At 32.4% G+C, this 16,830-nt stretch overlaps 2 protein-coding genes across 2 annotated transcripts; one reads left to right on the top strand and one right to left on the bottom strand.

Annotated features, from left to right (window-relative positions):
• Nucleotides 1-1,174: 1,174 nt before the first annotated feature.
• LOC133299010 (growth-regulating factor 4-like) lies at nt 1,175-4,847 on the bottom strand. The gene is made up of 3 exons (XM_061498397.1): nt 4,661-4,847; nt 3,596-3,950; nt 1,175-1,658 (listed from the first exon to the last, which is right to left on the bottom strand). Exons 1-3 carry the CDS (start codon nt 4,845-4,847, stop codon nt 1,241-1,243), a joined length of 960 nt encoding a protein of 319 aa, XP_061354381.1. The 3' UTR covers nt 1,175-1,240.
• A 9,552-nt stretch (nt 4,848-14,399) lies between these two features.
• LOC133299129 (protein CDI-like) lies at nt 14,400-15,942 on the top strand. Its single transcript, XM_061498565.1, has 2 exons — nt 14,400-14,519; nt 14,699-15,942. Exon 2 carries the CDS (start codon nt 14,730-14,732, stop codon nt 15,495-15,497), a length of 768 nt encoding a protein of 255 aa, XP_061354549.1. The 5' UTR covers nt 14,400-14,519; nt 14,699-14,729; the 3' UTR covers nt 15,498-15,942.
• Nucleotides 15,943-16,830: the final 888 nt, after the last annotated feature.

Here is a 16,830-nt window from a genome sequence, read left to right as displayed (position 1 = left end):
ATTTAGGTAGGTAAATGAAGAATCTCCTTCAACCAAACATGGTCACCACCAAATCCCACTTCTAATTTGCCTATCAATCTACTCAAAATCCTTCAACCAAACACACCATTAAGATAGAAACAAAGATACATAGTCTTTCCAACCCATTCACTTTGACAATGGCCGTTGGCCCTTTAACCCAGAGAATAGGCTTTAAAGTCGCGAAGAAAACAATGCCATCAATTTTGGAAATAATTTTCTTATGTTGCAGTAAAATAGTTAAAATAATTATCTTATGTAGTAAAAATGAAATTATAATCAAATGATGGTAGCTCAGTTGACATTAGAGAATTGAGCAGGTGGGGGGTGAAAGCATGTTCAATCATATCTAGTATCATCTTTGGAAAGGGTTTAAATTCTAAATTTTGAGACCCGCCCCTAATCGAACTAGTCGCAAAGCTATAACTGATTGGAATATCTCCAAAAAAAAAAAAAAAATTACAAATAAGATCCACATGTAAGAGGAGAGAGAAAAAATAGAGGTAGAATTCACTCCTCTTTTGTGTATGCTGAAAATTTGTTTCTCTTGTGCAAAATGAGAGAAATATAATCCTAATTTTCTACACTTTTTCCCTCTAGTGTTCTTTCTTTTGAGAAAATCTTGTGGTCAATGACATATTATATAAAATTTATTTATGGCACACATTTAACTTCGATGACACTTGTTATATTTTAATTGAATTGATATATATATATATATATATATATATATATATATATATATATATATATATATATATATATATATATATATATATATATATATATCACTGTAAATTTTCCTAATTTTTGCCCCCAACTTATAGCCTAATACCAGGTTTCAAGGTTTCTCCATCTGAAACCCAAAAAAGGAGTCCTTTCAATGCACACGCCACCTCAGAGCTCCAAGGGATGCGCTAATTTAAGAACAAAAGCAGCAGCTTCATTGAAAATCCTTTAAATTTCATTAGATACGAAACGAATAATGTTCAAGGATTCTATTAAAATCCACTCACTAGATGAGGTTCCATAGGAGTTGTAGATAACTTGCTCAGCAGAAAGTGCACAAAACCCTGGAGCTATAGAGATAAATAAAAACACAAAAAAAAAGGGGATCTATTCTTCGGAGCAAGCATATCTGACTAGACATGTTTGGTCGTTTGCAACAATATTATTACAGTATTCAGGTGGTTGGTAGGTACATGCTGAAACTTGACCAAATTTAAGACTCACCATGTGGGGATTGTGAGCTAGTTTTAGAGACGTTTGATGAGGACATAGGAATGGATATTGAGAGTTGAGTTGTGGAGAATGCTGTCTGGTTGGATCTCTCATCTTCCAGACCAGACCATGACTCCCTGCTATTAGGCCATTCTTCAAAGAAAGGTCGAAGAGACTGACCCTCATGCTTCCCAGTTTCTCCTGAGGCATATTCACTGGATAAAAATGAACGCTGGAGATAATCACCCTGACCCTGCAATATGGAATTATTGTTTGATCTCGACGTAGAGAACGAGGCAACTCCGGTAGGCATCGAAGTGTTTTCCAGCTGTGACTCCATCCGGAGAACCTTGTTGCTTCCTAAAGTTTTGGAAGATAAACTATGTTCACCTCCCACAGATTTAGGTCCTTGAAAATACCTGCTTGTTTCAAATAAAATTGCCCATAATTCAATGGGAGAAAAATAACGATATTGCTCAAATAGTCTGAAATCGTAATTACTTAAAAATCAAAACTTATCAGATGAACAAGGTCCCTAATTGACCAAATTGAATGGTGGAAGCAAATAACCACAATGATGCGAACATATTGATAGAAAGGAAAGAGCAATAGACATGACAGGGTCATCAATGCAGAGCCAGCTACAAAGGTGGTATTATTTAATGGAATTGATGCATTTCAGGCCTCATTATTTTCAACAGATTTGTACTACTCAAGTATGCATTGAAGAAGAAACAATTTTTTAAAGAAATAAGCATTTAAATTTCAAACACATACAGGGAAGCAGTGGAGATGAAACCAACAGAAGCTTAAACTTCTAAAAGTGCAATGACATCTTTAAATTCAAAGTCTCTCTATAACAAACTCAGCTAGAGTAAAAAACTTAAAAACATAAACTCCAAGCTTTCCTTTTTTTCCTCAGAACTCTTGAGCATGTGCATCATCAACTTGGTATTTATTTTGATGTCCTACAAGATCAATTCCATTTCAGAGGACTAGAGTCTAGAAGTACTTAAAGTCATGTAATCTGCTTTGGGTGTTAGAATGCATGTTCGTTGTCCCTTATCTTAGCATTAGGATCCTCTAAGTGAAGATTGGATTACTGTTAATCAACGGTTTGGATTTTTATAAAGTATAAGCAATTTGATAGCAAAGCATGAATTTGGAAAAATCAAATATCGAGATTTTCATATCAATAGTCGTGCACCCTGCACTTTAGAGGAGCCAAATCCCTTATCTTTAATTTTCAATTAAAAAAAAATATCAATGCACTGTTATTGAATTTGAGATTATATGGACAGCAATCACATGAAGTGCAATCAAAAGTGATTGCAAAGGAATAAAGGAAAATACAACACTTCCTTTCTACTAAAAAGAATATTGTAGGACATTATTCAATGCACCTACCTTTCCCGTTATCCCCACCACATGACAGATATTGAAGAAAGACAACAAAGCCACATGTTAGGCTATTGGCAGCCTAAGATGTTTCACAATGAACTTCATATTTCAATAATAAATGAAAGCAAGGGGGCAAAAAAAGGCAATTAAATAACCATCTTTATCTCTCATAATTTTGCCAAACCCCCAACAAGAAGTAGTTTGTAGGGAATTTTAATTCATGAGGTTTTCCATACTCTACGTAGTCCATATGTTGGAGTATCACCAAGACACGAAAATAGAACAAAACCAAAAAAAGAAGAAGAGAGTTTAGGATTTGGGGAACGAACTATAGCTCCCCTCTTCAACATGACAAAACAATTTTTGTCAGAACATGAAGCAAATACAGGTAGTTTACAGCCTTGTCTTTCCTTTGTCAAAATACAGAATAAATGTAGGAGATACTTCAGCAGTAGTAGCATTCTAACAACAAATTCAAATGCTTTCAGAACTCCAGCAAATTTAACAGATAAAATAGACAACAGAAGGCAAACACAACCCCACCATCCTTAGAAATTGCTAAAGAATTTGAAAGGTGCACGAAGACAACAGGGCCCAGAACAGTGACTATAATAAAATAACCATGAAAAAGCTGCCGGTACGTCATCCAATGCTTAGCTGGAATTATCGAGTATGGCAGGGGAATATATTTCTTTCTGGCAACAAATTGACAATAATATGGGCTCAAATTATAAAAACTAAGCATATCATGATCTACATAAAAGAAATTCATCTACATAGAAATAGAAATCAAAGAACTGTATCAAATTCAGATAACAATATTGAAACTCAATTACGTGCATAAGTAGTACAAGGCAGTTCCATAAAATAAGCTGAGCAATAAGAGCTTAGTGATGTATTTTTTTTCTTTTCCAAAGCAAGCAAATAGTGTGAAATATAATAAAGATGTCCATACCTGTATTCTTTACTTGGGATCCCATAGGGGATGGAATCCACATGATAGTGGGTTTGGTCAGTTTCAGAACCAGTACCTTGGGTATTACCAAAGGCATTTGTGGTAAGGTTCTGGAAATTCCCAGTTCCACTGCTGCCACCAGTTACAGCAAGTGATGTCTCAATTGATGATGACTGTGTCATAGTTTGTGCTTCCACAGGCTTTCTTGAACGGTTGCGGCCACGGTGCATGTGTCGTTCACAGTACTTGGAGTCTGGGTACGCTTCCTTGGAGCACCTCCACTTTTTCCCATCAGTCCTCCTGCATCGTCCTGGCTCTGGGTCCACCTTCTTCCCATAGAAGGAACAATAACTCACTGCAAATTGACATGCACAGTTAGTTATGCACGTCTAATATATCACCAATATGTCACAAGTAAGATGGATCATTGGAAGCAGAAATATTGAAAAAAATGGAAGTACATATCTATAGGTGAAAAACTACAGTACAGAACAGCATAGTTAATTGAGTATTACACTGAAACATTTAGTTATGTGTATAGGAAGCTGAAAAAAGGGAAATAAATAGACAATCAACAATTACTAATCTGTGTTTCAATAGTTTCATCCAGAAAGAGAAATACATCCTTAGGAAAGATGAGGAATTTAATTGCAAATTGCAAACCTATGACCAAGGAAGTAAGTAGTTTAATTGCAAACATATACGAAATATGGTATATTGAGTTGTCCTCATACCCATCAAACAGACTTGAGGTACCCCCTACCCTACGGTGAATTCAGTGTAGGTTTTTTAGGTACAAAGGGGCAATATGCAAATGCTGTGTTTAGGTTAGGGTTGAAAGAAAGTGACTGGCGTACATAACATAAATCATAAAATGACAAAACATGTTCAGTCTCTCTCTCTCTAATACATTACATTACAAGGAGTGGAAGTCACCAAAAGGTAAAAAAAAAGGCCTAACAAATAGAATAAATGTTTGAGAAGAAGCATTATTGTAAAAGCAGAATAGTGTAGTTTAAACAAGGGAGGGAGGGAGGGGATTTGATTAGAGAAAAGTGAACTCACTAGTGGGAATGGGATGGTGCAACAAGGTTTGGGAAATGGAGTTGAAGCTGTTCTGAATGGGAATAACAAGATCAGGTGGCACAGGAAGACCAGCCACCATGTACTTGTAAATCAAAGCTTGGTGCTCCAGTTCCTGCCACTGAGACATTGTGAATACCCAACCATTGTTACTATTATTCATATTCATCGCTTCTCTTCCTCTCAGATCAAACATATGCAATCACATTCCCAACCATTGAAGCTCCCACCTCTATTTTGTCCTTTCTATTTGTGTTTTTAGGTGAGTAGGTTTCTTCTCACTTTATTGCAAGCCTCATCTACTCCTTTCTATATAACTATTATCATCACTCCTCACCTAATTACTGCTTTCATTTTTTTTTATTTTTCCTCCCCTCTTTGAATCTTCAAATTCACGCTGATACACTGTTAGAAATGGCACAAAAAGGGTTTCTATTTTGAAAGAGTTGCAAACATCCTAGTACCAATGTTTTTTTTTTTTTTTTTTAAATATGTTTCTAACAGTCAATTCCATCTAATTTTTGTGTATATTTTTCTAATTTTATATAATCAGCAACTCACCTCATTCACTTGAAGTGAAATAGATCATTATTTTGTTAAAGAAAAAAAAATTGATGCAAGTTATGCGAAGAAAATACTATGTTAATTTAAAAAAAATTAGTTTAAAACCAAGTTCTGAAAAACAAGATGAAGACTTCTATTATGATTCAATTAATTAACTATAAATTTGTTAAAAATATGAATAACCTTGTAACATAATTGTTGTGTTCCAAGTTTTAAAAGATCTAAGTTTCATGATGATGGCAATGATTTTCATCATTCACCATGCCGCACCTGTCTATCTCCAATATCAATATGTTTACCACTTTACCTAATCAATGTATTAAAAATGATTTAAAATAAAGGAGAATCTATTTCTCCTTTATTAGGAACACAATAAAATTCCTACGTACACATAATTTAATGGGCCCCATTGTGAAAAAAATAAAAAAAATCTAGCACAACGAGTCTGCAAGAATGCTATTGTGTTTCCTAAAAACACATTCCCCTAAAATAAATCAAGCAAGCTTCAATATGCCGTAAGTACACTTTTTTTTTTATAAAGGATATTGACCACATTGAAAAAGAAATACATGCTGATGATATAAAGACGAAAAATGATCAGTTTATAATTTTTTCTTACAAATTATACTGAGTAAGAGCGATTTACAAAAAAATTTATAAATATAACATTTCCTCGTAAAGAAAACACAAATTTAGTGAACGGTGAAAATTGGCTGAAGTGGTGGTACCAAATACTTACCAGCATGATGTGTGCCTAATCGTTTTGTTCTAAGAAATAGTCCTCGAATCCTAGTCAATTATTTGTATATTTTTCTTACCTTTCATTGGTTCCTTCCATGATTATGCTTGGCGTTGAGGGAAGAGGAAAATGTCCCAAAAGCTTATCACATGTCCCCTCTTCACACACACTCATCCACCTCTTGCTGCCACCCCTTTAGCTGACAGCAACCACACGTGATGGGGCGGAAGAAGGCCTGGCCCAGAGAGGCCCAAAGCACAAAGTGAAAAATGAAAAATGAAAAATTGAATGGCCACCGCTGGAGGAAGCCACCCTTTGGTTGCTGGAATACTGGTGACATTCGACGTGTGGGGCCTCTCACAATTTCGCGAAATCCAAATCTCAATGAAATTTCCAAAATTGTGGTCCAAATCAATGCAATGTGAATGCCCGAGATTCTATTTTTGGGGTTCTGCATCATTATCACTGCCTATGTACCATGTACCTGTAGCTGTAGGGACTGTATTATTATTATTATTATTATTATTATATATGAATCAATGAATGAACGAAAGAACTCGACCAAAGTTTCACAACTCATGGTCATGGATGGCTTAATTATTCATTGCTAAGCAACCCATACTTTATTTCATTCATGAATGGACCACACCCCTGTCTTCAATTTAGCACCTACCATTTTCTCTGTTCCTCTGTGTGTTTTGTGTGCTTTGCTTGATTTTATTGTCTCTTACGAGTTAGGACATGCTTCGCGCGCGAACAGCACCTTCTGAGCAATACGAGAAACACGTCTACTACTTGCATTCAATAAGAAATGAATATCACTTGTGTTTTGTTTATGGGATGCGAAAAACAAGTCATCTAGCTAAATAGCAAGTTATCGCTCTTTGTGGTTCTAATTTTGCATAAGACAGAGAGAGACACAACAAAGGTTTGGAAGTGCATTTTTTTTTTCTCCTCCTTTCTTTGCTGAAATTACTTCATTATTTTTATTTTTCTTACAAAACTGGATCAATGATATTCTCTTACAAAGATCATGGAAAAACATACAATGGTCAAATAAACTAGTTTGCTAACAGGTTTTTGACACTAGGATACGTTTCATTATATTTTTGTTTCTTAAATGATTTCCATAGGTGAAAACTAATTCTCAGTTGATGGATTTAAACACAAAATGAGGCAAAAAAAATTGATATATTATTATTTTAATAAAATATTACAAAAACATAATTGTTTTGAACTAATTTACAAATTTATTGTACTCAATTTTTTTTCAGACAGGATAGGCGAAACATATGCTGAAGTGTCGCTCAGTCGAGACGAAACTAATCTCACCCCATTTGGGCAAGACTCTTTATCATTAAATTCATACTCTCTTTGCTGTTTTGTACACATTAGCAGTGTATAGGTACACACTTCACAAAAAATAAGCACAGAGATTGCAGGTAGGAAAAGACAATATGGAAAGTAAAATAATAACAAGCTTTTTACGTTGCACTATGATATTTCACCTGCCACGCTTCATTTATCCACTCCGAAACCATTCTCTTTTCTTCTACCCTGGGCAACATTTTACCTCTCCAAATTTTTAAAATGAAGTCATTTATGTTCAAAGATTAATGCGTCAACTGTGATTTTTTTAAGATAAAATCATTAATCAAAAATATTTTTAAAATTTGGAAAATAAAAGAGATATCAATTTATCCCGAAAGATATCCCAAAGATTTTTAAAAATTATTAAAATCAAATTTTGTCGGCTATAGTTACGCTATAATTAACTAAAAAAATGAAATCACAGCATTCAGGTTGAATATTTTATTTCATACTTTTAGATGACAAGATAAAATTAATTAAAATAAAATAAAAAGTCATAATATTCGGGCAGCAATAAAGTCCAAAAAAAAATGCATTGTTTCAATACTGCCCAAATGCCTCCACAGCTGCCCTATGAGTTGTACCCCATTTCTTTCCATCCAAAAAAACCAATGAATAAGAATTATATAAAAGAAAAGCGTGTGTCATTTTAAAGGATGTAAAATTGTGTCATTTTAAGAGAAAGAAAAAAATAGATAAAGGAGAAAAGAGAGTCGATAAAACAAATAAAAATGTGGATTCCACTCCTTTATGAAAGTGAAATGACATAAGTTATGTCATTTAAACGAATAAATACTTTTTCCATTATATAATTATACAAGTTTTCATTTTCTCTCAAATGGGTATCCATCAATTTTGCATCTTGATTTTCGCAGAGCATAAGTTTTGATCTTATGAGAGTTCAAGTTGGTTCTGATGCCACGAGAGTGGCCATTGATATGATAACACTGAATTCAACCTTGAAATTCATTTGTTCTAATGGAAAACAAGATCCCATTGTATAGAAGTGGTGCTAGCTTGAGCAATTCAATGGGTATGCCCACAGTACCAGTGCCATTGAAATTGAGCTTTGTGATTTGATCTAGAGCTTAGGTGCTTGACAAATTGGTGAGGGGAATTTAATGAACAGTCTCGCCCAGTTGGGACGAGACTAGTTTCTCCTACGGTGAGACTAGTTTCTCCTACATTGGACGAAACTCCATAGGTGTTTCGCTTATTGGACAAAACTTCTATAGGTGTTTCGCTCATGTGAGGCGAAACTGAGTACAATAAATTCGTAAATTAATTCAAAATGATTATGTTTTTGTAATTTTTTATTAAAATAGTAGTATATCAACTTTTTTTTCCCACAAAATGATATTTATGTCTCATAACAGTTCTCACTTCCAAAAATTATTTGAGAATAATTTGTGTAGACACATTATTAAAAAAAATAGTTGTATTGTCACATTATAATTGTAAAAATAATAATAATATTATTGGACCAAGAAAAGTATTATTCAATATGTGTTGCTTCTATTAACATGTTAAAAATATTAATAAAATTAAAAACAATCATTGCTTGCATAACTAAAGAGGGGGTAAGAACTTTTTCTTTCGACATAAGAATATCGAGACATTGACCGTATTGTTTCTTTTGTGAGAATAATATATCTGAATATCACATCTTTAAAAAAATATATCACACTGCCACAGCATCATAGTCGCTGAGGTAAACTATGGACCGAACAGGTGACACTTTTTTGGTGGCTGAAAAAGCCTAAGAGGCCTGGTTGTCCAAAGTTACGCTATGTGTACCTCAGCGACTATGGTACCGTGGCAATGTGGTATATATTTTCAAAGGTGTGACATTCAAATATATTATTCTCACAAAAAAAAAAGTAGTACGGTCAATGTCCCAATAATATCTCCATGGAGGGATTTACCTTCGAGTGATTTAATCATCTTATATTAGAAGACTAGTCACTAGTGTATGTGTATCATGTTGGCTGTGTGACGCTATGCTGATAAAATTTTAATGGACTTTCTGTCTGAGTTGATCACTTGGTGATATGTCTTGGGCTTCCTTTGTCCGAGTTGTTCGTTTGTGGTCTTCTTATTTTCTTTCTATTACTTGGGCTTAGGCCCTTTTTCTGAAATAGAAAATGTTGATCTGTACGGCTAACTGGGAAGATTTTCTGCATTAGTTGAAATTGTTGTCTTAATTGGAAACACGTGTCTATCATTCTGAATTGTCAAGAATTAGGATAATTATCAACGTTTTTAAAATGTGCGTGATCCATTGATTTGTGACCCCTAGTATTTGGTTTGCTAATTTGGTTAGCAATCTCTCTAGAATATGGTATAAAGAGAAAAAGAAAAATATTTCTACATTTGTTACAGAATTTTTATTTTTGCCACATTTACATAAAAAATGAATAGATCTCAATGAATGTAGCAGTGAACCTTTTTTTACAATAAAAATAAAAATATTAAACTCTTAAATGAATATCCCGTCAATTAACTATAAGGTAGTTTCAATAAGAAATAACGATTATATATGATCTACATAACTTGTCAAGTTACAAATGCACATGATAATTTCTCAAAACAATGGGTTGGAACTTGGGATAGCAGAATGGTGAATGTGCATTAACGTGTTATCCAGCTGTTACAAATATACGCGTCAAGCATAAAAGAAAGGAACAACTTTATTTTCAACTATTGTGATTTAATGGAGTATCACAAACTTAATATTCATATTTATTGTGATTAAATAAGTTTATCATTTAATCTCCTATGATTTCAAACATTCACCTACATCTATTGTGGTAACAAAAATATATTACTTAGACTCTGATGGTCATACAAATATAAAATTCTTTATTTTTCTAATTTTTATTTTATATAAGTATGATATTATCAAATAAAATTTTAATAAAGTTAATTATTAATGAATAAATTCAAAAAATATTTATATACATATTTTTTGAATTATTTTAAAAATATTTTAAATTTTTTTGGTTATGTAAAAATATATATATTTAAAATTAAGAATATTATTCAAAATAAATTAAATATGCATTAGTTAAATAAATTATTTATTTTAATTTTTTAAAAAATATTATAAATATATCAAATAAAATAAAATAATATTTATCTAAATTCATTTTTACAATAAAAATAAAAGACCATAAGATTTAAACGCATATCATCTAATCAATTTAATTAAAATATAATAAAATATTTATTTTATTATTATCAAATCCCTATATATATAAAGATTTATATTTCTGCAGCTGCTGTACGTGCATCAATCAAATTCTTGCTATATAAATTTTAAAGCATTAAATGCGGGGAATAATAACCATACAAAGGAGGAAAGCATTAAATGTCGAGAATCATAACCATACACCTATTGTTACTGTACGTAAAACGACCGCATAAATGATCTTATCACACACACGTAAATATATATATATATATATATATATATATATATATATATATAAGATTTTGTCTAGTCACAGGATATAAGATTTTGTTTTATTATTTAAAAACTAAGTCGATTTGGTGGGTGAAAACATTATATGTGAAGAAAAATAAAGAAACAAATTAAATCAATCTTTATTAATTCTAATTAAGGGTGAAACAGATCTTAATGGATTTTAATTAAGGGAAATCATAATCAAATAAAGGTGAATCAACGGTATAAATAAAGAAATTGATTCATTTTTTATCTTATATGATCGATTCCCATAAATAAGGGAATTGATGGTATAACTAATATATGGAAATAAATATAATATTTTGATTTTCTTTAAAAGTGAACGACACAATTTTTTTTTCTCTTATCCAAAATGACATAACTTTTAGGTGCAGGACTATCGAGTGACATGACAAACAGTAAATTATATATATGGTAAAGTCATTTTTACAACAATGACATGTGTATGAATATGATTCCCTATATTTAATGCTTTTATCCTTTATATGGTTATGATTCCTCACATTTAATACTTTTACGTATATATATATATATATATATAGGGAAAAACTACTCTTATGTTGCATAAGAGTAGTTTTATCTCCTACACACTCATCGAAAATCATGACATTCATTTTTTCTTTTTTTTCTTTTTTCTTTAAATGGCGGGTCCCGCCACATATGTGTCACAACATAAGAGAAGATCTCTCCTTCAACATAAGATTAAATGAACCCATATATATATATATATATATATATATATATATATAACAAGTATTTGACTGCTGTAGAAATGTAAACCTTTATATATATATATATATATATATATATATATATATATATCTATATCTATATGAGGTAGATCCTTTGACACTGGTGTCAAATTTGAAGTCTGACACCTCATTTGAGAGCCGATAGATCAAAAAAGATCAACGACTCTGATTTGTAAGCATTTGATACCATTGATCTTTTTTGATCTAAAGGCTTTGAGATGAGGTGTCAAACTTTAAATTTGACACCGGTGTCAAATGATCCTACCTCTCTCTCTCTTTATATATATATAGGGAAAAAAATTTCTAATGTTACTTTAGACAACTTTGTCTAATGCTCACCAAAACGACGTCGTTTTGATATTGAAAAATCAAAAAATTAGAATGATAAAGACTATTATAACCCTGAAATAAATTAAAATTACAAATACACCATGATTTCTGCCCCAAAACGACGTCGTTTCGGTGAACATTAGATAAAGTTATCTAAAGTAATTTTAGAAAAAATAAACCCATATATATATATATATATATATATATATATGTATGCACGTGCACACGCACGCATAAGAAATTTAAGTGATACATTTTATAATTACAATAGCTGTACGTTATATATATAAAACAAGTATTTGACTGTTGTAGAAATGTAAACCGCTATATATATATATATATATATATATATATATATATATATTATTTAATCCCTTATAATTTCAAAGTATCACGTACAACTATTGTAATTATAAAAATGTATTACTTAAATTTCTTACGCGTGCGTGCGTGCACACATATATATATGGCTTTAATGTTTCTACAGTGAATGTAGATAAGTTATCTACATTCGCACCCAAAACGACGTCGTTTTGGGTTGAAAAATTAAAAAATTATAATAAAAAAGACTATTATAACCCTGAAATAATAGGTTTGTAGATTTTGACCTATTCATGCTGTAAGTCATGCTTTTGTTGTTTGTGTGACGATATCATCTGTCTAACCATCCTTAATGTGTAGATGTCATTGGTTTAGTCTCTGGGATAGGGGAAGTTCGTGAGCATATTATCTCCGGTAGGAAGACAAAAATGGTTGTCGTGGAGCTTGATAACCTCAGGTATCTATTGGTTATTTGTTATGTGTTATGTTCATTTGATGTAAAATTCTATTTCGTGATTTGTTGCAAAAACTGTGCAAGTAGGGGTCACAAGCTCGAGTGCACTCTCTGGGAGGACTACGTGGACCAGGTGCAACAATTTTTGGGGAGTAATCAGTCTCCTCAAAATGTGATGATAGTTCAGCTTGCTAGAATAAAGGGTTTCAGGGGTGAGTTCACATAAATATTTGATTATGATTTCATAATGAAATGTTTTAGTTTATTTCCCTCCTTATGGTTTTGAAATTAATAATAAATTTTAAAGGAAAAATTGGAATAACAAATACAAAGTATACGACGAGGATAAATATCGATCCCAGTGTACCAGAGATTGTCGACTTCAAAAAAAGGTGTGAGCTGCTGTTATTCCATTATTCTGCTCTTTTCTTTATTTATTTATCGCTGATTATTGGTAATTCTGAATTATTCATCTGCCATAAACTATATAATTCCCTTCAATAATTTTTTCTTTTCCAATTATTGTTTATATATTGTTTATGATTCATTTCGAACAGCAGCAAATACCAATAGTGCATGGCGGACGATATTTTACAACTGTTGTGAGTATCGGTTGGGCATATTTCTTATTATATTGCTGTCAACATGACATTTAAATTTTTTTAATTGAGATTTTGCTGTCAACAATGGAATTTACTGTGTTTAAATTATTATATTCTTTTTTTGTTCCTACCTTAAAAGTTACACGTTTATGTCATACGAACAAACCGATTTTCTTATTAATTCGTTTACAGGACAAACAAACCGATTTATTTTTTCTCCGTGCATCGCACGGGTAATCATCTAGTATATATAGGAAAAAAAGTTTCTAATGTTACTTTAGACAACTTTGTCTAATGTTCACCAAAACGACGTCGTTTTAATATTGAAAAATCAAAAAATTAGAATGATAAAGACTATTATAACCCTGAAATAAATTAAAATTACAAATACACCATGATTTCCGCCCAAAACGACGTCGTTTCGGTGAACTTTAGATAAAGTTATCTAAAGTAACTTTAGAAAAAATAAACCCTTTTATGAGTTCGTTTTTTCTGCAGTTACTACAGATAAGTTATCTGCAGTAAGCCTAAATCGTTTTGGAATGGAAATCATGATGTTTTTGTAATTTTAATTTATTTTACGATTATTATAGTCTTTATGATTATAATTATTTAGTTTTTCAATCATAAAATAACATCATTTTAAAAATAAATATAAATAACTTTTCTGCGGTAATTGTAGAAATATTATTATAATATTTTATGGGTCAATGTTTTCTTATGTTACATGAAAACTTGAGATAATAAAAGTAGAGACAAATTATATATGGGTCCCACATTTTATATTGGAAAAGAAAAAAATAATTAATTAACACGAAAAACGAATTAGTGTAGGAAAATTTTTTGCTCTACTATTGCATGAGAGTATATTTCCCATATTTTATACAATGAATATGAGCAAATGAAAATTATGTCATCCAAGCAAAAACAATGGGTTGGGGTAAGCAGAATGGGGTGAATGTCATTAACTAACGTGTTATCCAGCTGTTGCAATATATAACGCGTCAGGTATAAAAGAAAATGCTTTGCTTAAGTTGGACTTTTACTTTTGTTTGGATTGCTATATAATCGCCCACTGTGTCGGTGTGCATGTGCGTTACCGCTGAATCGTCGCAAATAACTGCGCTTGAAATCCTTCCACCCTTTTTCTTATTTTTTCTCAAAACAAGTCATAACACACACTTGTCTCCTAGATTTTCTTCAACCACTCCTTTCTTTCTGGTATTCTCTCTCTTCATTTCGGATTTAATTTCATTCTCTCATATTTTCAATTTGGGATTTTTTTTTTTCTCTCCTTAAAATTGACTCATTTCATTTACATTACAGTAACTGGTTCTCCTTTTGATGATGATGATTATTATTATTTTTCTTTCCCTTTATGATTGATTTGTTGTGAACAGGGAAGAAGCGCATTGAACATTGTGGTGAGAGATGAGTTTGAGTAATGGGAAAATTCACCCAGCATCTGTTGAGAATGATGAGATGCGGTTCAAGATCTTCGTGGGTTATGACCCTCGTGAAGATATTGCCTTTCAGGTATGTCGCCATTCTATATTGAAAAGGTCTTCAATTCCTGTTGAGATCGTACCAATTGTGCAGTCAGATCTGAGAAAAACTGGCTTGTATTGGCGTGAGAGGGGTCAATTTGAGAGCACTGAGTTCTCCTTTTCAAGATTCTTGACACCTCACTTGGCCAATTACCAAGGTTGGGCCATGTTTGTTGATTGTGATTTTCTCTACCTCGCTGATATTAAGGAATTGAGGGATTTGATTGAGGATAAGTATGCTGTTATGTGTGTTCAGCATGATTATACTCCAAAGGAAACCACTAAAATGGATGGGGCAGTGCAAACTGTGTACCCGAGAAAGAATTGGTCTTCAATGGTCTTGTACAACTGTGCTCACCCCAAGAATCGTGTTCTCACTCCTGACACTGTTAATACACAGACTGGTGCTTTTCTTCATAGGTTTCAATGGCTTGAGGATGCTGAAATTGGGTCTATACCATTTGTTTGGAATTTTCTTGAGGGGCATAACAAGGTTGTTGAGAATGATCCCACTACTTTACCAAAGGCTATCCATTATACTCGTGGAGGGCCATGGTTTGAAGCTTGGAAGAATTGTGAATTTGCTGATCTCTGGCTGAATGAAAAGGAAGAATACCTGAAACAAGCCAAAAAGGAATCTACTGCGGATTAGATTGAATCAGCTTATGAGTTATGACATCATGCATGCATTCCGAATACTGTAGGCTTGTCGTTTGTTAAGAGTCAATTATGGCCTTTTGTTATTCTTTTTTTCTTTCAAATTCGTTATGCAAAATCCGGATCTGATGATGCAAGTTATGAGAGTAGGAGTATCATCACTGCTAGTCATATCTTTATGGTTATTGGTTAGTATTCTTTACCGTATTACGTTACATTTACATTGGCATTTCAGAGCAAATGCCCTTCATGGAGTATTTCATTTTTTATTTGTTTAGTGGCCTCCGTATGCCCTTTTAGGAGGTAAAAGTACAACTCTGTATTTGAATATTTTAATGAAGGCTTCAGTGTTACAGATTATGTATTGTTCTTTGCTTTTAATTTATGCCCGATCATTAGATGAGCTCCAATATACGTTCCAGCTTCTGCCTGCTGTATAGGTTTTCTTCAGAATGAGAATGTAGAAAATGCATACAGCATAGTGAGATTGCAAAGAATGCAGACTTCATAAACAGACTTTCGGTCCAAATTTTGAAATGGGACATAGTGATGGAGCATGATTTGGTTCGTCTTGCATAAGTGATGTCTAAAGTTAGCGGAGTTGAAATTGATCAATTATTGAAAGCAAGAGTATTGATCCAAAAACTGTAATCACATTGGTTTTGTACTGGCCGGAAGAACATGGGATGAAGTCATGCTATCAGACATTTGGGTGTTGTACTTAAATGGTATGAAAATACCTTGTCCAAAGACTTAATATATATATATTTATTATTTTAATCCATTGGCGACATAATTCTTAAATTATGATTTCTTTATTTTATAGTATAGCTTGTTCCCCAGCTCCATCTTATCCACATAGGGAAGAAATGTACTTACATAAATTATGCAAGATCTGGATATAACCTAAACCGTTTATAAAAAATTATAATGAGACTAAGATTTTTTCTGATAGTTTGTATTGATTGACATGTATACCAGTATAACCTTATATAAATATCATTACCTAGTAAAATATATTGCAAAACTTGGGATCATCTCTTTGACAGTTATTGCGTGCCTGTTTTTATTCATGATTAAATATCACTGGAAAGTAGTGTAAGTTTCTGAGGATCTGTAGTAAGAATGTAAGACAATCTGAAGCATAAGAAGCATCATTTTGATGACTTTCTCAGATTAATTAACAGTACTCTATGTTTATTTCCTTGGTTTGATGTGTGCTGCTGGATGGATCTTGGTTTTTGTGTGTGTGTGTGTGTGTGTTTGTTTAAGCAACTACTTTTAGAAAAAGAAGGCACTAGTTAGTGACTAGACTAATTCCCTTCTCA

This window comes from Gastrolobium bilobum, unplaced genomic scaffold (assembly GCF_033153095.1).
Source record: "Gastrolobium bilobum isolate Gb01-03AN ecotype WA unplaced genomic scaffold, APGP_CSIRO_Gbil_v1 utg500, whole genome shotgun sequence".
NCBI classification, from domain to species: Eukaryota; Viridiplantae; Streptophyta; class Magnoliopsida; order Fabales; family Fabaceae; genus Gastrolobium; species Gastrolobium bilobum.
This window is presented reverse-complemented; position numbering and strand designations above follow the sequence as displayed.